Source organism: Paroedura picta, chromosome 2 (assembly GCF_049243985.1).
Source record: "Paroedura picta isolate Pp20150507F chromosome 2, Ppicta_v3.0, whole genome shotgun sequence".
In the NCBI taxonomy this organism is placed as follows: Eukaryota; Metazoa; Chordata; class Lepidosauria; order Squamata; family Gekkonidae; genus Paroedura; species Paroedura picta.
This window is the reverse complement of record NC_135370.1, coordinates 63,096,820-63,121,198: the sequence shown is the minus strand read 5'-3', so window position 1 is coordinate 63,121,198 and position 24,379 is coordinate 63,096,820. Positions and strand designations below refer to the sequence as shown.

Genomic DNA, 24,379 nt, shown 5'->3' with positions numbered 1-24,379 from the left:
GGGTGGGTGTCACTTTTACTTGCTTGCTGCCAGGGTATTTTTTAATATGGACTATTGGATTTTCAATGGTTATTTATTGGGTTTTTTATTGTTATTGTAACCCGCCGCGGGACATATGTCAAGAGCTGCAATCCAATAAATAAAAAAACAATATACAAACAGGGAGGGACAAAAACAATACAAAAATAAATGAGGGAATGCTAAACAATCTTCACCCACTGGAAGGAGGGAGTTCCAAAATTTCAACACCACAACTGAGAAAGCCAAATGAGGTATTCATGGCTTCTCTTCATTCTGCTTCTTTTCCAGGGGACGATTTGCTGTTGTAAAGAAATGTATTCACAAAGCCACTAGGAAAGATGTTGCAGTGAAATTCATCAATAAAAAAATGAAGAAGAAGGAACAGGCAGCGCATGAAGCAGCCATGCTGCAACATTTGCAGCATCCCCAGTATATTACTATTCATGATATCTACGAATCACCCTCCTGCTATATCTTAGTTTTAGAACTGTAAGTCCTTTTGATGGAATCAAAGCTACTTCATTATAATGAGGGTTTCATTTATATTTTGAATCACAAATTGCCTGATATGCATTCAAACAATCTAATTTCCCCAAGGAAAGAATAATATGGGAAGATGGATGTGTGAATGTCAAAGTTATTATGAATGCTGTGGTGGTGGGACCTATACAAACAATGGCAAAAGGGCATCATGAAACAGCAAAAAAACAAATAAAAACAATGTTCGAGGGTAATTATTACTTTGTAATAATATGAAATAATATTAGCAATTCATTGTAATTTTACATTGGATTTTTGTTGGGTTTTAGGATGGATGATGGTCGTCTCTTGGACTACCTTATGAATCATGATGAACTTATGGAGGATAAAGTAGCATTCTACATAAGAGACACAACGGAAGCCTTACAATACCTTCACAATTGTCGAGTGGCTCATTTGGATATAAAGGTAGTAACGAGAAAGTATTAAAGTCTTTACTTGGCTATCAGTTGGTTAAGAACAGCTAGTACCAATATATGCTAAGCTTATATCAAGTGGCCATTTCTGTTGTTCAACATGAATAACCTTATTTATGTCATATCCTCTTTCTCTTTACTATGCAGCTTAGAGTGTTAAGGTTGTGTGTACATGTGAGGCTGACATTTAGCACATTAACAACGTGGACTAAGTAGGGTTTTTCAAGTCTCTTCTGGTTTGGTTCGGGTCTAGCTTGGCGGATACATACAGAGAACCATTTTTTTAACCATTTTTTTTTGTGGCTGTTCAGCTGGCTGCTCCAGCTATTCCCCCCTCTCCATACATTTCAGCACAGTCAGGTTTTTGCATATGCGGGAGTTCTCTCACAGCCCCAGGGAACTCTGCCTCCCCTCATTCTTGCTGAGCTGCTGCTCTGCTCAACAGTTAAATCAATCACAAATTATATAGTCATAAATAAGCACTTTAAAAAACCCTCTACCATTTAGTGTTCATTTAAATAGTCTGTAGCAATGATAATGGCAGCCAGTCTGTTTGGATCAGCAGCATTTTCACGTGTGCTGTTTTCCAGAAAATGCAATGCAAATCTGCTCAACAGCAACGTGAGTCATTTGGTATCAAACCCACAGACCTGATGATCAGCTCATGTCTGAGTGTCAGTTGAACATAGTATGTTCACCTGCTGAAAACATTTGGTATAAAATGTTTGTCACCCAAGTAGCTATGGAACAATGAGGAGAGAGGGGCAATGGTGCTTTTTGGTCTGAGTGACCAGCCTGATGTTAGTGCTTGGCTTTTCTAGATTAACAGTATACTTTTCAAACTGATCCTGAACTAGAAGTGTGAGCTATACAGTGTTTTTATTTACTTACTAGTATCAAAGCCCATTTTAAAAATGGGCTTTGAAAGGGGCGGCAGGCAGGAGGGTGTGAGAGGGTGGCCACGGCTCCCTTTGGCCCGCAAAGCTCCCCCGGCTCCCTCCCAGCAGGATTGTAGCTGTGAGCTGCAAAGCCCCGTCACTGCTTCTCTCCTCGTGGGCAACAATGGAGGCCACAGCCACTAGGCTTCTAGCACGTAAGGAGGGAGGGTGGGAGCTGGAGGGGGAGGGCCAATCAGAATGGACCTGAATGGACAGGGCCCTGGACAATTTCCTCCCAGGAGGCTGTTTTCCAAATATAAGGGGGCGAAATAGTGTTAAGGATTTCCATTCCATCCATATTCCATTATTAAATTCAAAGCAGTAATTCTAACATTCCAAGGAGCTCTGCCACACAGACCCTGACCAGACACAGACCTCCTTTAGCTTCAGCAAAATGGTTGCCTCAGGTTGTCTTCAAACGAGATCTTGGAACCTTGAAGGATGACCTTAAAGTTGCCCTTAGGCTTTGTATATCCCATTGGTTAGGCATTTGCTACCTGATAGTTTTCCAGGTGGTCCTATACTGTTTTTTTTAAACTCATAATATTTCCAATGTAGGCAAGTCCTAAATGTCTCAGTTTCCTTTGAATGCCCCTCAGTCAATATACTTCATGCTTGAAAGCTACCATTCTGAATGAAATTTTGTCCTCTAACTTTTAAAATTGGTTCCGACACTATATTTTGATGAAAATCATGTCAACTAAGTCCCAAATGTTTTAAGACTTTAGTTCTAGCAGAATGAAGGTAATTCAAGTATTTGCTGGAGAAAAGGTGTGAATGCAAATACATGTTTCCTTTCCTTTGGTGTATTTTTTGTCTCATGAATATCTTTTAACTTTATTGAACAACTAGATACGTAAACCAAGTCCACTGTTGGTTTAATGAGATTTAAGTTATTATAAAAATAATGGACAACTGAGTCTTCGAATTTTAACTTTCACAGCCAGAAAACCTGCTCATTGACTTGAGGATCCCAGTGCCTCGTGTTAAGTTAATAGACTTAGAAGATGCTGTACAAATTACAGGTCATTATCATGTCCATCACCTTCTCGGAAATCCTGAATTTGCTGCTCCAGAGGTTATCCAAGGTAACCCCGTTTCACTAAGCACTGATATTTGGAGCCTAGGAGTCCTTGCCTATGTCATGTTGAGTGGTGTCTCACCCTTCCTGGATGAAAGCAGAGAGGAGACTTGCATCAATGTATGCCGGGTGGATTTCAGCTTCCCTAATGAGTACTTCTGTGATGTAAGCCATGCTGCCAGAGACTTCATTACTGTAATCCTTCAAGAAGACTTCAGGAGGAGGCCAACAGCAGCCACTTGCTTGCAGCACCCTTGGCTGCAGTTTCACAATGGCAGCTATTCCAAAATCCCACTGGATACCTCACGCCTGGCTAGCTTTATTGAACGTCGCAAGCACCAGTTTGACGTGCGTCCAATTCCCAATGTTAAAAGTTTCATAATGAGCAGGATAAACCCAGGAACATAACGGAAATATAGACACTGAAGTATGATAGGGCATTGAAAGAAAGACAGAATTTGTCTTGTATGTCTGTATAAAGTATCATATTTGATGTGATGTCCAAGAAACTATAAATACTGTTCCAGAAGTTGCATTATCGAACTAATTAGGTTTAGATGCTTTCAGGTTGCATATACAACTTCTTAGTTGGCTTACTCTTGTTATAATGTGGTCTTGTTAAATACAGAAGAATGTTCCTAATGACTTCATGTGAGAATGAGAACCAAAACACTGTTGCCTTACTTTTGAAAGGCAGCCCTAGCATTCTTACTGATCCTTTTAAAATTTAAATAATAGAAAGACATGAGTAAATAACACAAGGCTGACTCCTAACAGCCAGTTTTTCCTGAACAATAAATTGGATTGGCTTCACTTTCCAGAAACTGTGGCTATTCAAGTTCTAATGCGGGACCAAGTCCTACGAGGAAGAGCTGTAGTGTTTAGTGAGACCTAGTTTTATGGCCAGACTGATGTTTTATGATCTTTGTCAGCTTTGCCGGTGATGTGACTTGGGTATGGTTGCAGTTTGCCTTCACCAATAAGCCCCTTCTGGATTCTACAGCACTCTGATTATCAAAACTAACATACCAGAAAGTAGCAATGTGCTACTGATGAGATGGTAAACTCCCTGGAACAAAAATATGTTTTGATTAAGCACAATAAGACAATTTTTTAAACTGAAGTTTTTTATAGCTCTTGTACAGAAAACTTTTACATAGTCTGTGTGTTGAGAAAAGGGTATGTATGTTGAAAATAATTGCTGTATCTGTAAACTAGATGTCCAAAACATTTTTCTATCAAAGGAGTTTTGAATTATCACATATTGAGTAATATGAAAAGGTCATTCCATTTTCAGCTTGAACAGTTAGTGATGCAGTTGTGATATCAATCCAAATTGGCCAAAATAGGGTAAATGTAGAGGGTCCACTCCTATTTTCAGCTTCAAAATCGGTGTGTAAAATCAGTAGTTTACTACATTTGTGCATACATGCATCTCTCTCTCCCCCCCTCCACTATCTCCATCATGCAAACATCTCTGTTAGCATTTTCTTTCTGTCCTAAAAGTCTGTAGTGAAATCATTCAAAAAGATCATTTCAATAATCACTTGTATTAACAAAAAGCATAACTACAGAATAGTCCCTTAGAAACTGTTGAGCCATTTCCAAATCAAGTGACTTTGTGGGGGAAAGTTCTAAGTTATAGTGGTCTTGTACTGATGCTGTAGGGACTAGTCCGGTTTTTTTATACCTAGGCTACCTTAGTACAGTCAATGATTAATGGTCCTGCTATAGCTTAATCCTTTAGTCAACAATTCACATCTGATATCCTCTTCTTCCTCTTTGCCCAGCAATAGCTGTTCTATAAACTTTACTGTGTAGTGATGAACCAAGTCATTTTTGAAGGCGTCATTTCCTCTTTCAACATACAATGAAATTTCCCATGTCACTTGTTCAAAATACTATAATACAAGATTTTTACTTTACTCAACAAGGTAAGTCTTTATGTGATGTCATCTGTGTAAAATGCAATACAAACTTGCAGATGGATTTGCTGTAGGAACTGTATTCTGACCCTAAGTTCTATTTCTTGTACAGTCTTCAGAGGGGAAATGCTCAGTTACATTTTCAATCTCCTGGACCAGTGGTCCCCAACCCCCGGTCCGGGGACCGGGACCAGTCTGTGGATCAGTCAGTACCGGGCCGCAGCTCCTCCTCGTCCTCCTCGGGGGCTGCCCTGCCACTCTGCTTCAGGCTCACCTTTGGTGTTCTCCAGCGGCCGCCATGGCTGGGGCTCCCCCTCAGTGTGGCACTGTGCAGCTGCTGCTGGTAGCACCCCCCAGAGGGCAGCAGGAATTCAGGGGTGCCAGTGGGAAAGCAAGTGGAGCAGGGGCTCAGGCGGCAGTGGCAATGTTCCTCGGCAAAAGACTACCCCTCCCCCCGGGCCTCAGTAAAATTGTCAAGCATTGACCGGTCCCCGGTGATAAAAAGGTTGGGGACCACTGTCCTGGACAACATTTTCAATCCCCTGGACAATTAAGGACAACATTAAGCTATTTATTAAAGACAACAAAGTTTTTCTACATAGAACAATATTAAGACTTACACAAAAAGTCAAGGGACTCAAAAAGAAAACAGTAACACTCCACATCTTAAGGCATCTGGATGGCCAAATAAGGAAGAACTTCCTACATTTCTGCACTTGGCAAAGCAGGAGATGGTATGATTCTCTGCACCATTTCATCCATGCCCATTTTACCAAGCATTTTCAGGTATTCTCTGGAAGGTTATAGTATTGTCTCTCAACTTACTCTTTGACAGTGGTGGGATAGAGAAGAGCAGAGACTAAAGGCAAAACACTTTCGGGGAGCAGATAGCTATCGAAGGTTGGACAAATTTCACTACTTTTATGTTAGTTTCCTGACCAACGCTGTTCGCAGCTGAAGAAAATGGTTATGCTTATTCTAACTGTACCTACCTAACTTAATGTTTAAAGTAACTTTTAGATCTTGGTGATGTCTTAACATTTTTAAGAGCTGAGTAGTTGCAGATGCCGATTGCCAATGTCTGACAACAGGTGATTAGCGTAAGCCCCAACCCAAACAAAACACATAACAATCTTGCCTTAAGTTTGTGTGTGTTTCTCTTAATCTAGAGTATTTTAATACAGAGGCTGTATTACAGTTGCCAAAGCAGGAGCTATACACACAGCAAAAATCAGGAACCTCTTTTGGGGAAGATTTCTTTCTTCCCTGATCGGCCATCAGAAAATCAATACAGAAAAGGCGGAAGTATATGAATGGAATTTGATTTAGATTCTAGGCCTAACAGATAACACTTAACAAAGCAGAGGAATAAGAAAGTCTTGGTATTTTAACTCTTCAGTGAATGAGTTGTCCCTCCCCCCCAATAATATGCCTATAGCATACTTTCTGTAATTAATGTGGTTGTCCTATGTCCATTGATGTCATAGTATGTGGGATGAAATCAGCTGTTAAAGTTGCTTTCTGTTGTCATTATCTCTTCATGGTAATGGCAATCATCCAGATGAGTGTGTGGAAACAGGTTAAAAACAGGGGTCACAACCCTAAAACCAAGGAAACAAGTTCACCATGACTGATCTAAATATCATTGCTTTAATGGGACAATTTTTTAAATCCTAAGCATGTTTACCTGGCACTGCCCTATTGAACACCATGATCCATATCTGAATATTTATTTAGAAAATATGTATGCCACTTCTCCAGATCTGCTCAAGATGAATCACAATGATAAAACAAATCATATCACTAAAAATTATCAATAAAACAACTGAACCCAATTAAAACAACACAGGACATAACAACACACAAAACAGAGCAGTCAAAAGGGGTATTGATCAAAAATAGGCCAGGACCAGACCATAAATAGTTAAGAATGGAACCCCTTAGTTAAAAGACCAGGTAAAGTGTAATGTCTTGGCCTGGCATCCAAAGAAAGCTAAAGACAATGCCAATTGAGCCTCCCAGAGAAGGGCATTCCAAAGGCAAGGTGCTGTCCCCAAAAAAGCCATCTCTGGTCACCGCCCATCTTACCTTTATTGGTTGGGGCATAGAAAGCAGAGCCTGAAAAGAACTCAGCTGGCAGCCTGAACAATATTAGGAGATACAATCCTTCAACCACTCCAGCTCCAAACATTTAGGATCTTTAGATAATAATGAACTCTTGGAATTATGGCTGGAAACAGATGGCTAGCTGGCATAGAACTTTCAGCACAGAATAGAAACAATTCGTGACTGCAGCCCCTGAACACATCTGGGCTGCTGCATTTCAGACCAAGTGAAGTTTCCAAACTGTTCTCAAAAGCAACCCCACATAAGAGTGTGTTACAGCAATTTAACTTGGCTACGATCAGAGCATGGATCATTGTTACCAGATCATATAGAATCTGGCTATATTACCAAGGATCCCTCTGGTTGCCCTGGAATCTATGAAAACTTCTGTGATCCAGAGAAAATGCAAGCTGTATCCTGGATATTGCCCATCAATTCTCACATTGGATGGAATAAACTAGTTTGATATCTGCCAGTTGAAATGAATATCTGGATCTCTAAATCAAATGACTGGGCAGAGTTCTGGAGTACCAGAGGATATAGCTTTTATTTGCTTTGGAGAAGCCTGGTATCGGATATCTGAAGGTGCCTCATTTGTTTTAAAGCAGCTCATGCTTTGATTGTAAAACTGACACTGGCCATGTGTTGAAATCACCTCTCTTCTGTTTTAACAATGCCCATAGAGTGGCTCAAAAAAATAGACACCCTTACTTATATAAACACCCTGAATTTTGTTTTATATGTTAAACAGTTTTTAGAGAAGCAATTTAAGACCAAGTCTAGAATTTTTCTGAAAATGAAAAAAAAAAACCCTGATTCATTGAGGTGAACTGTCAAATAAGAAATAATTCTGGATCCTTGAAAGCATCTGTACTAAATTATTTTGGAATCTGATAATACAAAAATCATTATGCCTATGATATGTGCTTAATGTCTGTGATCCCAGCAGCATAGCTGAACTAGAACACATCTGGATAATGCTAGAGACAATTTTTTACTTCACACTGAACCTTGCTAGTCTGTTCAGCATTCCTCTCTCATCAGAAAAAAAAATGTTACCATAGTCACTGCTTGGCTACAATATTCACAGCTAAGAGTATGAAAATCCATTGTTTTCTCGATTACTTGGAAATATGTACCACTGAAAACAATTGGATTTTATTCCCAAGTCAATGTGTTTCATTGTATCTATAGTTTTCTGCAAGAACCTCAGCAGTTTACATGAAGTTTTCTTCGTGTCCCATATAGACTTATTTAGATTTATAGATGTAATGAACACTTAAGACTGAAGTAACAAGATCAGGATATGAGACATGGACAGTATCAGACTTAAAACAAAAATATTTGTCTAATAAGTGAATAAATGTCTTCCCTCCATATTTAAGGTGGCTTTAGTATAGTAAAATATTTATACAAACATTCTTAGGGGTTTTTTTTTTTAACAAAACCTTGAGGTCACTCAGCACTCTGCTTGCACAGTTCTGAGAGCCAGAATTGCTGGCCATTCTTTCTGTTTTAAAAGTGTTCATTGCACCTTTGTAATATGAAAATCGTATATGAATGAAAATTATATCTATGGAAATTTGCTTTGAGGCTTCTAATATTTAAAAAATGGGTAACGTGGATTTGAGCTGCATTTCTAGGTATACATGCTAAAGAACAAATTTCAGTGAAACCTGTAAGGACATTTTTGTGTAAAGATGCTCATGCTGCACTTCATATCTAAACCCATCCCAAACTTTTATATTCCAGTCTAGCCAAGGATATCTGTGTGTAACTGATATAGTATTCATGTTCATATGGTCCCTGTGGAACTCAGTGGATGTTAAATTGGACATTCCCATCCATGTCTGCTAGCTATTTCTGGGCCATAGTTTGTTATTAGGATTTGATATACATGATTACATTCTCTAGGGAAACCCACTGTGCCATTTTATGAGCTACTTTTTCTTTCTGATCCATTTGTAGAATTACGATCTCTCTGAACTGGGCTGATACACCAGAAAAATGGTGCCTTCCTAAAGGAATAAGAGCAGATTCCTTTCTCCAAGGCTAGTTATACACTGCCAACAAATGTCAAATTGCTGTCTGGGATTAGTCCTACTGTTAACATGACATCAGGATTCTGTAATTTGTAGTCTCAGTACTCTGAATCTGCAACTATTTGTTCAGTCAAGCCATATTGTACCTTCCTGTCCAAATTTTCAACACTGGTGCTTTTATTTCTCTATCAAACTTCTTATTCTGCTGTTTGCTAAAATGCCACTCCAACAGTTAGAGATCTTCTGTTGAGAAAATAAAGTCTGATGAGTGGAGTTGGAACAGACCTTTAAAAATATTTGCAACAATCATATCTGTTGTGGGTGGGAGTACGCATATTGTTAAGAGCTTAACATTCTTCAAGGTGCAAACTGATTCCACAGCCTTAATCATTTTCAGTCTTTTGCTGGTCTGCCTTAAGTGTTATTAACTTTGTTGGATTGCCAATTTTTCATTTTGTATGCATATGTGTTTTCTAAAGATACATTTTGTAAATATTTTATTTTTACCTCCAGTTCATGTGTAACATTGTAAAGTGATTTCCTGCTGTCACATGTTCTTCTGAAGATGATTGAAAATCTACATTTGGGGCTCTTGCCTTCCTTATAAATATAGTATACAAATGAAGTTTAGAAGGGTATTTTTGCTTGTTTCCAAAAACAATAGAGCAAACCTGATATAAATTCAGCAAAAGCTGCATGCCATGTTACAGAGCAAAGCAATAGGTTGATGTGTAAACCACGTAATGAAAATGCTTGGGACAGTTAAAATTTCTTACTTATGTATTCCCCACTACAAGATCAGGCTACTGTATTGGCAGTCCCAAAATATTTTTCAAAGTAATCCATCAGGTGTCATTAGTACAGAGTCACAGTACTCATTCCAAATGTAGGGGAAATAGTGATTCTAGTGTTAAGACATAATAATGTGGGTTCCACTCCTGACAGCTATAATCACTTTTTATGGTTCCTGCTTCAAGACAATGAAATGAACTTCCAATGCAAGAGCTTGCAATGACTTGTTTGGTGGTATCTGGTGTTGTGGTTATAGATGTCAATGATCTCATTCTAGTGAGCTAGCACCTGTATTTGGGCTAAACAATATCAGACTACAAGTGAGAGACTGCTTGACCGGACATTCCTCTATATAAATAATTTCTTCATAAAGAAATAGTCACACACAAGGAGAATGCTAGATTCAGGTGGGTTGCCATGTTGGTCTGAAGCAACACCTTTAAGATGAACAACATTTTATTCATGGTATAAGCTTTTGTGTGCAGGCACACTTCTTCAGATACAGAGAATTCAAGTCTTTTCCTTACATGCTACCTTTCTATGAGAACAGTTTGTTTTGTCAATATGGTGAAGCATTTAGTCATGTTGCAGTTTATCCCAGGACAGCTTAGGTTTACTTACCATTCCATTTCAGTAAGGATCAAGTCTAAATTTACAGAAAACAGCCTAGTCTGTTTATCTCCACATCAAGCATAAATGGAATAGAGAAGGAAAGGGCTATTATTCTATTTCCTGACATCTTACTTCTGTGCATGTTTGGTGTTTGGGCTCTTTCATCTGTAGCTACACCTACAAATCTCACTGGCTCTTTTAAAACCATAGTACTTAAATAATGTTTAATGATAACATTCCATACAGTGGCACTGCTGATGCAGTGTATGCAATGTGAGCTGGAAATTTCCCAATTCAAATCTCACCCCAAGACATAAATGTGGTTCTAGGCTAGCTTTCAGCTTGGCTGTTCATTTTCAAGACCTGAAGATAATAATACAGTAACAGTTTCTAAGAAAATATGGGGGGGGGGGCTAAAATAAAACAGCGATTGTAATCTTATCCTGAAGTACCATATTTTAGTGATCAATTGATTTAAATAGATCTATGATGGAACAGTTTAGCATAGGATTACACTTTAAATATAAACAAGAGTCCAGGAAGGTAAAGGTATCACCTGTGCAAGCACTGGGTCATGTCTGACCCTTGGGGTGACGCCCTCTAGCGCTTTCTTAGCAGACTCAATACAGGGTGGTTGGCCAGTGCCTTCCCCAGTCATTACCGTTTACCCCCCAGCAAGCTGGGTACCGACCTTGGAAGGATGGAAGGCTGAGTCAACCTTGAGCCAGCTGCTGGGATTGAACTCCCAGCCTCGTGGGCAGAGCTTTCAGACTGCATATCTGCTACCTTACCACTCTGTGCCACAAGAGGCTCTATATTGGAAAGTAGAGTGATTTCAGATGCCAAATGACAACAGCAGGCAAATGACAACAGGAGGTTTGATTGGATTAAGTGTGATTTGAAGAGGGGTAGTAACAACAAAGACTGATTAATTATTGTAAGCCATTCTGAATGAGAAAAGTGTGATATAATACTCCAGCTTAATGAACAAAATATCCCTTCCCCCCTGTTTTAGCACACAACATGGCTGTAATCAAAACAGCTAGTCCAAATTAGAGATGTGCTGTTATTTAAGTTTCATTCAAAACACATATAACCTATTTAATTCAAGGAGCAACATCAAATAAATACTTTTTAAGAACAGAGAGTTCACATCTATGACACTGTGATCTCACCTCGTGACACTTGCACTCACGAAAATAACTTTATTTATTTATATTTATATACCGCCCTCCCCAAAGGCTCAGGGCGGTTTACATAGAACTGGAACTATATATGGAACCATACATACATAACATTCATAGTATTAAATAATAGTAACAGTAACAGTATACAACCAATAATCCAAACAGTAAATAAACCAACTTCAGAAGACATCACATTTGGGACAATAAGCCTATTCAACCACTAACATGTAACTATTCAAGCCTGTTGTATTGGGGCAGAGCAGAGTTGAGCCTCGCCAATGCTGTGAAGACACCCAACTTGTGGCTGTGCTCTGCGCTGGGATGTCTTCGGTCCTTTACTGGCGTTTCTGGTAGCCCTAAATTAACAAAGCAGCGTTTCACAGAAGCGAGTGCTTCAGAGATGAGAGCGGTTCTCCTTGCAGCCTCGGGCCCTCCCAATTACACGCGACATCCTTTTCAAATCATCCCAACAACCATCAAAACGCAGCCTGACAGCCGACGAATCCAAACAAATCCTCCCTTCCAGCAATTAGCATAAGAAAGTCCCGCCCCTAAAGTAACACGGAGCTTCATAGAGGGGCTGCTTCTGAGGTGGGAGGCCGCCTCCCCGCAGCTCCACGCGCCCCAGTGCCTCCCCCGCCCCCTTAGAACTCCCCTCTCGAGTGGAGCAAGCCCGTCGCTGGGCACGCCTGCGCCCTCGCCCCGCACAGGCTGACTGCTGAGATTAACGGTCGCCCATCCGGCTTCCAATAGGCAGGAGGGGAGGGGAGGGGAGGGGAGGGGAGGGGAGGGGAGAAAGAGGCAGCCACGGATCGCCCGTTTGCCCGCCCTTCCGGGGCCTCGGCCAACGTCATCACTCGGCGACGGAGTCCTCCGGGTGCCTGGCGGCGGCGTGCGCACATACGATGGATCTGCTGGCGTCGGAGCTGCACGGCGTGGAGGCGCTTCGTTTCGGGGAGTTCGTGCTCAAGAGCGGCCTCGTCTCCCCGGTTTACGTCGACCTGCGTATCATCGTGTCCCACCCGGCGCTGCTCAACAAAGTACGTGCCCGCTTCCTCGGGAGGGGGCGGCGGGAGCCGAAAGGCGGAAGACGGGGCGAGGCTGCTGAGGGCTGGGAGCCAATGGCATTCGGGCCCCTGGAGGGGAGGGGCGGGCTCTTGAACTGGTTGCGGAATCTGATAGGCTGGGCGAAGGGAGAGAAACGGGATTGGGGAACTGAATAGGCGCGGGGTTAAAGGATGAGGATACAAGGCCTGCCCTACTGGGGTGTTGTAAGGGTCGAGCCGCCTCAGAGCGCAGTCTTTTCAAGGGCTCAGCCTCTGTTTATCTGGCTGTAGAAACAGCAGCCTTGTATTGCCTTAAAGATAAAGAAGTCTGTAATACCATTTGCTTTTCTGTGTGCGGGTGTCCCGTTTTATTACATGCAGAAATTGGTGTTTCCTGCGTGAATGTAATATGGTGTGCTCTGACTAGCAAAGGAGGTGATTATTAAAAATAAAAATAACGAGTTGGTAGTAGGTGTCTCTCATGGATTTATTTGAACGTGTGAAAAAATAGGATTATGTGTAGCTGGTTTCATCATAGATTGCTGGCAACAGTAGTGTGGTGAGATTCTGTAGCCTGGATGTATACGTAGTACTCATCTGCCGTCGGAACTTCAATGGTTTATTTATTTTGTTTTGCATGTCACTGCACTTAAAAAGTTTGAAGCTTTGAAGTGCTATAAATGTGAAGTGCCGTTATTGTTCTGAAGGTAAAATGGAAAGACTACTTGATAATCAAGTGACTTGCTTACAAAGGCCATGTGCTAATGGTCCATCTAGTCCAGCATGACTCATACTGGGCCAACCAGTTCCTCTGAATAGCCAGCAGTTAAGCATACATGCTGTGGCTATCCCATGATGTTTCTGGGATGCTTTGGGATTCAGAGTATTAGGGTTTCTGAATGAGGAGGTTCTTCTCAGTCACCATGGCTAGTAGCCACTGATAGACTTCGCCTTCCTGAATCTATCTAATCCCCTTTTGAAGCTGTTCATTGCTTTGGCTATCCTTTGGCAGCGAACTCCACATTTTAATCACTTTCTCTGTAAAGCAGTATTTTGTCTGTCCTGAACCAACTGGCTCATCAGTTTCACTAAATGCCCTGAAGTTGTAATATTTTGGAACATTTCTAGTAAACTTGGGAGAGGGAGAACATTTGTAAACTTCTGTCATCTCCCACCTTAGTCTTCTGTTTTCAAAACTGAAGAGTCCTAGACTCTTCGGTCTTTCCTCACAGGGAAGGTGTCTCTACCCCCGAATGCCCTTGGTTGTCTTCCTCTGTGCTTTTTCCAGCACTCCAATGTCCTTTTTGAGATATAGTGACCAGAACTGTACACAGTCATCCGAATGAAACCTCACTGTAGTTCTATACAGGGGCATTACAATATTGGTCATTTTATTCTTAATCCTTTCCTTAAACTCTAGCACAGAGTTTGTTTTTTTGACTGCTGCAGCATGCTGGGTTGACACTTGCATTGATCTACCCACTACTCCAGGATCACTTTCCCTGTTGGTCTCAGCAAATTCACACCTCGTTCGTTTACATTTGAAGTTGGCATTTTTTTTATCCCAGTGTGCATTAGTTTAACTTACCAACTTTGAACTTTAGTGATAAGTTATGTATGTGGGTTGGTAAATCAACTCTCTCACATCTGAGTTCATTAAGAACTCTTGTGTTTATGGCCTGGAGGCTTACTGATTTTTAATTTCCCCAATAAGTCTAGAGTTTTATTTCTGGCCACCTCAATTTGGCTCAGTTCTTAAGACTCTGTGATCAACAGATCCAGTGCACCGTCATTTATGATAGCTAGAAATCTTATTTCTGCAGCATGACACAAGGATGCATTTACCCAGTCAATGTGAGGGTGTTTAAAGTATCCCACTATAATAACTTTATTTACTTTAGGTACCTCCCTTATTTCTATCTTTCCTTTCCCTCCAGCAATAGAGTGACTTGTTCTCAGCCTGTGTCATAGTCCCATGGATGTGCATTTGGAACTTACAGGGGGGCGGCAGGGGAGGGTGTACTTCCTGGCTTGTGGACTCTGTCTCTCCCCTACTACCAGGTAACATGAAAGTATTGTCCTGTTACTAAAATATATTTTTAAAATTTTCCTCCTCAGGTAGCACATCTTCTCTTTCAAGCAACAAAGGATGCTGGAATCAAGTATGACTGTGTGTGTGGGGTTCCATATACAGCATTGCCTTTGGCTACGATTATCTGTTCAGCCAACCAGATTCCAATGCTTATTCGCAGGAAGGAAGCTAAAGAACATGGTAAAAGAAGCAATCTGTGTTGTACACGTTGGTATACGTTGTGACTATTCAAGGCAGCAAAGGTGTTTTTAACAATTCAATCTAAATAATGTTAATTATTTTTACAGGTTGTGAAAATGCAACTTTCAGTCTTAAGTAACATACCTGTGTTTTAGTGGCACCAGTAGAAAAATGCTGCCAAAAGTTATTTATTCTCAATTATTATATGTTTATTTTTAATAACAGCAGTAATCTTGTGATCTGAACTAGAACATCAGAGAATGGTTGTATTTTGTTACTTTTAAAGGTACCAAGCGCATTGTGGAAGGCATCATAAATGCAGGAGAATCTTGTCTCATCATTGAGGACGTGGTCACTACTGGCTCAAGTGTCTTGGAAACAGCAGAGGTTCTTCGTAAGGAGGGATTGAATGTCACTGATGCTGTTGTGCTGCTGGACAGAGAGCAGGGAGGAGGAGCCATGCTGGCCAAAAATGGGATTCGCTTACACTCAGTATGTACCTTGACTAAGGTTCTCAAGATCCTCGAGCAGCAAGAAAAAGTTGCTTCAGGGATGGTGATGAAGGTTGAGAGGTTCATTCAGGAAAACATTAGCAAGCCTTCTGTGCAAAATGGTGCTACTGCTATAAAAAGAACATGCAAAGAAATGAGTTTTGGTGCTCGGGCCAAGCTGCCTGGCACACATCCTCTTGCTGTTCATCTTCTCAGGCTCATGGAGAAAAAGCAGTCCAACTTGTGTCTTTCTGCTGATTTAACTAAATCCACAGAATTGCTCCAACTGGCTGCTGTTCTTGGCCCATCCATCTGTGTCTTGAAAACGCACGTAGATATTCTGGAAGATTTCACCTTAGAAGTAATGGAAGACCTAAGAAAGCTTGCGGACCAGCATGAATTCTTGATATTTGAAGACCGGAAGTTTGCTGACATTGGGAATACAGTGAAGCATCAGTATGAAGGTGAGTTTGAATTGGCTTCCTTCGTACCCACATTGTCACACTCCAGATCTGTAATTTGATGTGTTTCGTTCAAGTATAGTGTAAATTCCTAGTACCTTGGCACTTGTTCTTTATTTCACTAAAAACTTCACAGCTTTTTCTTTTTTTTTGAGCTGAACTTTTTTATGACGGTTACATTAGATTGGAAAAAAAATGGCACTGATTTAAAACTTGAGGTCATAAAGAAAGAAATCTTAATTGGCCAGAACTGTGAAGATGCATGGTGTTGATTTATGTCCTCGATGGATGGCTGTGGGCAACAGGGTGTTAGACCATGGAGAATTTTTTGCACCTTGCTAATAAAGATGTGGGAAGACATTAAACAGTGTTCTAGGTGAGAAAAAGCTGCTTATCTGGTAATTCCCCTTTTTCCCTTTCAGGCGGTGTCTTTAAAATAGCATCCTGGTCGGATATTATTAATGCCCACGTGGTTCCTGGCTCTGGAGTTGTTAAGGGACTGAAAGCGGTAGGGAAGCCTTTACAACGGGGATGTCTTCTGATCGGAGAGATGAGTTCAGAAGGGACTCTGGCTACTGGTGACTATACAAAAGCTGCCGTAAGTTTAAGTCTTCACTCAGGATTGAAAAGTGTTAAAATAGATTTTTTTTCTTGCAAGAGTTTTTTCTCCTTCTGCTACACAGGGAGAGTCTTTATTTAGTTAATATATATACTTTGGTCTCCAACAGACTGGGACAATTTGCAGTTAAGAATAAAGACAGTCAGGAGACAAATGGCAGCAGTTTGAAAGCTGCACAGGTATTATAGTGAACATCCAATTCAAAGCTATCCGTCAGCACTAATATTCCCAGTAGCATCTCATAAAAGCAGCAGTAATCCAAAATACAAACAGGGATCCAACAATAACAGCCTAAGCAATAATTTCATGGCAGAGGCTGGATAGCCATCTGACGGGGAGGCTGATTCTGTGAAGGCAAAGGGGTGGCAGGTTACAGTAGATGCACAATAGGGATGTGAGTGTCCTGCATAGTGCAGGGGGTTGGACTAGATTACCCAGGAGGTCCCTTCCAACTCTATTATTGTATGATTCTATGATCCTCTCAAATCCATGAGTGGTGGATTCTAACACCTAAAAGCAGGATCTTATGTAACATTCAGATCTAGTCCCTGTCTCCCCATCCCCCCAATAGTTTACAGAAGCAGGCCTGAACTTGGCTTTTGCTTGATGCAAAAAAGTTGCCAGGTTTAATGTCAGAGAGAGGCATTGCACAGCAGAAAAGGCCACGTCCTTGCCTTTCCCTCAAGAGCAGAGGCATACAAGCAGGGCCTCAGATGGTGATGGTTTTGAATGTTGCTCCCAGCTTTATTAAGAAACAGCAAGAATACTGGCTGATGGCTTCCGTGCTTATTAGAGGGGGGAGCCACATAGGATTGCAGAAGCAGCCACAGGGCTGGAGATGCTTCAGGAGAAGCAGTGTGGGAATCAAGCTCTTGAGACAAACCTGGAAATGAGTATAATGGGTTTGACAAAAAACTTTGAAACAGGGGATAGAAATCTATATATTTTTCTGTATTAGTTCTGTATTCCTGGACATGTCTTCTACCTTTAAAAAATTGTGTGTAAGTAACAGAACATACAACCAGACAGGGTCTGTAATATGGCTGAAATATCATGTTGCTACCGGGAGATATGAATGTTTCTTTGTATGTATTTTCTTGTAGGTTAAAATGGCTGAAGAACACTCAGATTTTGTTTTGGGTTTTATATCTGGCTCCAGAATTGTTGAAAAACCTGAATTCCTTCACTTGACTCCTGGAGTTCAGATGCAAGCTGGAGGTGAGCCTTTCTATGCAGGTGACCCGTTTGAAACATCTACTGTGTTTGTGAGATCAAAGAAATCAGTTTGGTAATACACATTTTTGTAGAAATACCAAAATAGAGATGCTTCTGGCAAAAAACATTTTTCCGTTTTATGTATTGATCTGGTTGAAGGTGCAGAAAGATCCCCAGCATGACTTGCTTGTTGCCAAGATTGTTGTTTCTTGCTCTCTTATCCATAAGAGAGATCTGTCACCTAAGTAGCCCTGGCCTATTCTGCTTATCTCTTGCCCAAGTAAGGGAAGGAGTAAAAAGTACTTGTGCAATAAGCGATCCACATTAAAGGAGCCTGATGCATAGCAAGATGGTGCCAAATATGCTTTCTTGTAATGTCCATTATGTTTTTTGCTGCTTCATGCACTGAAAGCCATATCTGCTAGCTGTAGAAATCCCTTGCTTTGTTTAGAATGCTTGTAAATTTAGAATTCTTGTTCCGTCATGCAACTGTTGAAATTGCTGCTATGAAATATTTTTTGTGTAAAATTAGACTCTTCTTTCATATTCATAGGTATTTTGTCATTCCTTATTTGTATATATTATACAATTATTAATAATGTGCTGTTGTAGAGATAGCTTCATGTATGTGAAGAGCTTTTTCCTTAAGGATGTGTCTGAGAGGAAAATCATATGAAATTCCAGAATATCCATGAATGCCTCTCTAGCACTTAAAAAATAAAAAAAAAATAAAAAGGAGGCCCTGATTGGGATCAGGACCCCTGAGTAGAGGGAATAAACTCTCCTCCTCTCTCTCTAACATCTTCCCCATAGTGATCATATAAGCACACAAATGATGGGAAACGTACAGGCAGGTCCCCTCAGTGGAACAAATAGTACTTTGGACATGGAGGGGATGTAACGCCGAAAGATCTCAGTCCTCCATTTCGTATGTGTTTGGCAGTTCTTGTCAAGATTGTGGCCTCGCCTGGCTCTCTTGCCTAAATAGACAAATTGTCCTGGAGATTGGATCACAAATCATCTGGTGACTTGTCTGCTTGGCTGCCTACTATGATTAGGAGATCGCCTTTTCACATGCAGCCAGTTCTCACCCAACCTGATCTGCTTCAGATGATTCAATAACTCATATGAAACAAGAGTATCCACCCTGAGCAATGGGAAGCTCCTTGGATGGTGTACCCCAAAAACATCCTCTGTTGTTGTTGGAGAGCACTTTATCCCCCTCCTGCTGCTTTTAATGCTGCTGAGCATATTCCCTGAAAGTACTTTGGAGGTATCACTAGCAATGGTTTGGATGTGACGTTCTCAAAGGCTGCATTCAGACTTCACCACACTCTGCTACTTCTGCTACTACTGCTAGTACGTTTATTTGTATATCCGGCCCTTTGTGGCTGACTCAGTCTGGTTTGTTGTTGTGTCCCTGCATGCCCCTCACTTGCACTTAATTGGAATTGGATCTCAGTTTGTTGCTGGGTCACCTGGATAGAGCTTCAGCATTCACTGTGCCGCTTGCTGTTGAAAAGCAACGTAGAAAACCAAGCAAATAAAGTGTCTCTTTGGTACGTTTGCAGGTGATAGCTTTGGACAGAAGTACCTCAGTCCCCAAGAAGTGATTGGTCAAAAAGGCTCTGATATCATAATTGTAGGACGAGGCATCTTGTCCGCACCCAGTCCTTTGGAGGCAGCGGAGACTTACCGGAAAGCAGCCTGGGAGAGCTATTTGCAGAGAATTGGCGTCAGCGCACAAGTCTGATGCCCGTCCTGGATCCTATTGAATATCTCAGTCCAAAACATTCCTGGAAGCTGGAATAAATAAGAAGGGCCTTTTGTTTTAATGTTTGTTTACATGAAAAGAAATCCGCCAAAGGTTGGTATGCAGACTGCAGTGCCGATGCTTGGCAGCCCATGACAATGTGAACTCAAATAGCTTGATTATTTGCCTAGTGTTGAAGTTCTAAGATTTCTTCATTTAAAACAAATTAAAAAATGCTCTCTAGAGGGCACTATTGGGATTTGTTTTTCTTGCTTTGGCCTCTTTCTATTGAGTCTGTGAATATATAGGTACAAAAACTCATGGGAACAAAGGAAACAATATTTTAATCACACATCTTATGAGCTTTACTTAGCATTTTACTGTCCTCATTTCTGTACCAACTGAATGTAATATGAGTGGCTGAGAGCTATTTTTTCATCCATAGGTTGATTACTTTCAGATACTCCATGAAGCCAACCCTAGGCAAGAAACTGGCTTGTTGCCGGACTCACATAAACCCCTCACTTCTGTGCCCTCCCCTCTTTTCACACAGAGGACATTAAAGAAATCTTGTTCTTTATTCTGGCTTCACAGGGTAAGTGGGGTTGCATCCCCCCCCCCCCCCACACACACATACACATGCACACACACGTAATTTTGGCTAAATTTAGGTTTTATGTTGGAAACTTGTATCTGAAAACCTTTGGCCAGGAAACAAATGGGGTGTCTTAAGTATTCAGTTGAAAACAGTAGATTTTAACATAGAAGTCTTGACAACAGACTGGAAAATATAGAATTCTGTTCAATGAATATTATCTTGTTTTAGTGCTTTTTTTCATCAGCACTTAGACAAATAAGTGGGTTATTGACCAATAAAGTGAACTCTCTTGAGGAACTAAAATTACTAAACTTGAAACCATTCTTCTTGGTCACATTAGAAGAAGAAGAAGAGTTGGTTCTTATACGCCACTTTTCTCTACCCGAAGGAGGCTCAAAGCGGCTTACAGTCGCCTTCCCATTCCTCTCCCCACAACAGACACCCTGTGGGGTGGGTGAGGCTGAGAGAGCGCTGATATCACTGCCCGGTCAGAACAGCTTTATCAGTGCCGTGGCGAGCCCAAGGCCACCCAGCTGGTTGCATGTGAGGGGAGTGCAGAATCGAACCTGGCATGCCAGATTAGAAGTCCGCACTCCTAACCACTACACCAGACAAGAGTCCCTAGAAAGGACAATGAAGCTAGGATAAGGAAGTGGGAAAAGAAGAAGACTCAACATGTGATTGACTGTTAACCCCCAGCCCTTGCTGTGCAAGTCTGTTAGGTTTTAGAGTCCATTAATTCATAGGTCACCGTAACTCAGAAGTGGCTGGACAGCACTTTATGCACATACACATCTTGCTTTATATTTGGGACCCTTCTTCATTTAGTCATCATGTTGAATGTGCTACCAGTTGTGATGAAAATAAAATCAGAGACGCCATGTATTGTGACTGAATTCTCCCCCTGCTACCTCTTCCGTGCTGCTGAAACCGGACTTTGGAAGTTAGTGATGGTTTGCATTTAGTGTGGTGCAAACAAAAGTGAACACTGAGAAGGGAAAGTAGGATCACCCAAGTCAGAAGACATTAACATTAATGAAAAGTTTTTAAATAGGACTTCTAAAATTAAATCAAACTACATCGTTTAAAATAATAGTGTGTCTTCTAAAATATGGTTTGAAGTGAAATAGAAAGGTAATGTAAATAAACATAAAGCCTACAATAATTGGTGAGAATCAAACCATGACAGGGAGAAATGCACAGCTTTTATGGTTAAACTTCATTAATGATGGTAGTGTGGTTTAGCTTCAACTGAATCTCAGGGTTGCATGTCATGTTTCTCTTCTATCCTTTCATAACAGGCCTCAAGTCAATTGGTTGCTCAAATGTTTAATGTAAACCATAGTTTGGCATAAAGTCCAAATGGCAACAGTTCAAAGGTGGTTTACAATCCAAGTTTGGAGGGCAGTCATGCTGGTTCAAATAGCAAGACAAATCATGGCTTTTGCTAACTAAATGGGTACTGATGGGAAAAGAAGTGGAGAGGAATACTGTGAGCTTCCTACTGCATGCATAATTTCTTTAAGATCAAGACAAACTCTAGAGTTCATGGGAAGGTGTATATGTGATTTCCCACTTCTTCAGAGTACTTTACACTAGTGGTCCCCAACCCCCGGTCCGGGGACCGGTCCCGGTCCGTGAATCAGTCGGTACCGGGCCGCAGCTCCTCCTCCTCCTCCCCCGGCTGCTGCCTTGGGGGCTGCCCTGCCACTCTGCCGCCAGCTCATCTTTGGTACTCTCCGGTGGCTGCCATGGCAGCACCCCCCAGCGGGTGGTGGGAAGTCAGGGGTACCAGCAGGAAAGCAAGTGGAGCAGGGGTCAGGCGGTGATGGCAGCGGTGTCCCTTGGCAAAAGGCTACAACCCCCCCCCCGGGCCTCAGTAAAATTGTCAAGCGTTGACCGGTCCCCGGTGATAAAAAGGTTGGGAACCACTGCTCTACACCATATGGTGAATTGTAAATTTTATGATGCTGTGGAGCAAAGAATACGCTCCACAATTGCTCAGTCTTTGTAGTGAAAATTTACAGCTACAACTGTATTGTGAAACTTTGACCACTAGAAGGTGCAGTGAATCAGATCTTGACTTCGAGATTACAGTTTGGTCTCTGCTGATGCAAGCGCTATACGAACAACCTTTATAATTTTGAAATTAGGGACAGATTGTGGAATGATCAGTCTGTGGTGCAAAAAGGATCTTGGCTTTTATGACTTCACCATAGTCGAAGTAATATAAGGGCCAGTTGTTGTTACGGTATTCCCTTAACCCTAATTGGAATATCAGGAATATGGTGTACACTCTTCTCTCATGTATGTCTCTCCTCCCCACTGCCAATTCCATCCTTTCCCTTACTCAGATTTGTTGTGTTTTGTTCTAGTGAGAGTCACAAGTACCATACAATTCTGTTTACCATCCACCATGAGTTTGGAGAGGTTAGACACTGAACCCAACATATTATCTGTACAAAGTATGTGGTTTTTTAAATATACATCTCCCAGAACATGTGAAGTAAACTATGGCAAAGAGAAAATTTGGAAAATGTGAAAGATTCTCAAGTAACCTACATGTGAAGACTTGGAATGGGATACTGGACACTTTGACATGTGAAATCATACTTGGAACCACTAGGAGGAGAGGAGGAGGAGGAGGTGGATAATTCTATTTTGACAGCCCCCCCTTCCTGGTTGGTTCACGACAGGTAACATCAAGGCATATATTTACCACAGGCTCTTAAATAAAGTTGAAATGGGCATCTGCGCGGCGCTATCTGGGTCTTAAGTCTGCTGTCCAGGTCTGTCCGGCCCTAGGTCAGCATAGGCAGCAGGCCAATCTGGAGGCGCCCAGCAAAGCTGCGTGCCTCTGGATTAGGACAGCCCCTACAGTGCCAGCCTCCTCCAGGCGTGTAGTCTCGCTCGCACAGACTTGCCGCCACACAGCTCCGGGCTGCCAAGGGCTGTGCTTCCCTGACTCACCTCCTTCCAGCCGTCCACCACCGAGGCACCCGGTCCCAAGAACCATGCCCCGCAGTGGCAGCCCACAGCCCGCCATGGCCCCACCTGCACCGTGCATGCCTTTTGTCTGGCGGCGGCCCTGCAACCACATGCCACCACTGCCTCTATGGAGGCCTTGCTGCCGCGCAACCCTCTGGCTGCCCGCTGCCAAGCCAGCTACTCCCCACATTCCTGGCCGCCAGCGTGACTCTCCACCACCCCACCATGGCCGCCGAGGACGCATTCCTAACACCACCATTGGCTGCCCGCTGCTCTCTGCCCCGGGAAGACACTGCCAGCAAGCCCTCCGCGCACCCACTGCTGGGCCAGCTGCTCCTGACGTCCCTGGCCACCAGTGCAACGCTCCGTGGTCCCGCCCTGGGCCCCAAGAATGCGTTCCTGCTGCGGCTTTTGGCCACCTGCTTCTCTCTTCCCCCCTCCCAAGACACTGCCAGCCAACCCTCCACCTGCCCACCGCTTCTCGCCCTGCTTCCTACCGGCCTTCCCGCAACCAGCCTGCTTGCCTCTGGTAGGTCCTCTCCCCTTCTCCCACTCTCCCTGATGTTGCCCGCTAGCGCCCATTGCATTCCTGAATGCAATGGGCTTTTCAGCTATTATAGTTATAAAGTTACATTGATAAACAGTTATTAAACATATCTGTGCAAGGAAGTATTGCATCCCGCTAAATGTGTCTTTCTCACCTTTTCCTTGTTCTTGGAGCAGCACTGCTGTAATTGTGTGCCACAGTGGTGGTGGGGAGTGATAAAGTCACTCTGCAGGCAAAACTGCTATAACAGCTTCAAATCACAGAGTATCTTGTCTTAGAAAATCAAAGAATTGTATGGTGTTAAAATGGAAGTGGTTTCATTAACTTTGTTTTACTCTTATAGTTCATTTTGTATTCTGGGCATGACAGCAGTTTTACAAGCAGTAGTAATACAATTTGTAAACATGCAATTTATCCTGCTGTATTTGTTTATTCATAATGGGCATGGTTTCAGGATCCAATTGTATATTGTGATGATTCTCTTTTGCATTCAGGAACCTATCTGTGAAGGAATTCCTGACCCACTGAATTCAGGGTCAGATTCCTTTAAATGGCCCAGCTGTTTACATTCTCCGAGGCATGGTTCCATCTGTGATCTGAACAGTTTTAGCAGCATGGGAACTAGGTCAGAATTTATAAGACCTCATTTGCATTATAATATCAGAATCTTAGTTAGGACCCTGAATAAATTGCCAGGACGCTACAATGCAGTAGAGTCAGAGAAGTGAA

General features: G+C 42.0%; 2 protein-coding genes across 8 annotated transcripts in view; both read left to right on the top strand.

The window, feature by feature from the left end:
• KALRN (kalirin RhoGEF kinase) overlaps positions 1 to 9,702 on the top strand; it is a 148,389-nt gene extending 138,687 nt beyond the window's left edge. For all 6 annotated transcript variants that reach the window (XM_077320427.1, XM_077320425.1, XM_077320422.1 and 3 more), the window contains 3 exons: positions 310 to 510; positions 831 to 969; positions 2,859 to 9,702. In XM_077320427.1, coding sequence (XP_077176542.1) covers positions 310 to 510; positions 831 to 969; positions 2,859 to 3,404 — 886 coding nt within the window. In that variant the 3' untranslated portion in view covers positions 3,405 to 9,702. The remainder of the gene's footprint in view (positions 1 to 309; positions 511 to 830; positions 970 to 2,858) is intronic.
• Positions 9,703 to 12,441: 2,739 nt separating this feature from the next.
• On the top strand, positions 12,442 to 20,327 carry UMPS (uridine monophosphate synthetase). Of its 2 annotated transcripts, none has more exons than XM_077320419.1 (6): positions 12,442 to 12,700; positions 14,825 to 14,978; positions 15,265 to 15,933; positions 16,353 to 16,528; positions 17,653 to 17,785; positions 19,336 to 20,327. In XM_077320419.1, the coding sequence occupies exons 1-6, from the start codon at positions 12,566 to 12,568 to the stop codon at positions 19,515 to 19,517; spliced, it is 1,449 nt and encodes a 482-aa protein (XP_077176534.1). In that variant the 5' UTR covers positions 12,442 to 12,565; the 3' UTR covers positions 19,518 to 20,327. The 2 variants fall into 2 exon arrangements, with proteins under 2 accessions (XP_077176534.1, XP_077176535.1); XM_077320420.1 differs by having other exon boundaries at positions 12,446 to 12,700; positions 17,653 to 17,767.
• The last annotated feature ends 4,052 nt before the right edge of the window (positions 20,328 to 24,379 follow it).

Coding starts and splice junctions, on each gene's coding strand:
- UMPS (XM_077320419.1), top strand. CDS start 12,566: ATGGATCTGCTGGCGTCGGAGCTGCACGGCGTGGAGGCGCTTCGTTTC. Junction 14,979..15,264: donor GAAGGAAGCTAAAGAACATG/GTAAAAGAAGCA, acceptor TTACTTTTAAAG/GTACCAAGCGCATTGTGGAA. Junction 15,934..16,352: donor AGTGAAGCATCAGTATGAAG/GTGAGTTTGAAT, acceptor TTTCCCTTTCAG/GCGGTGTCTTTAAAATAGCA.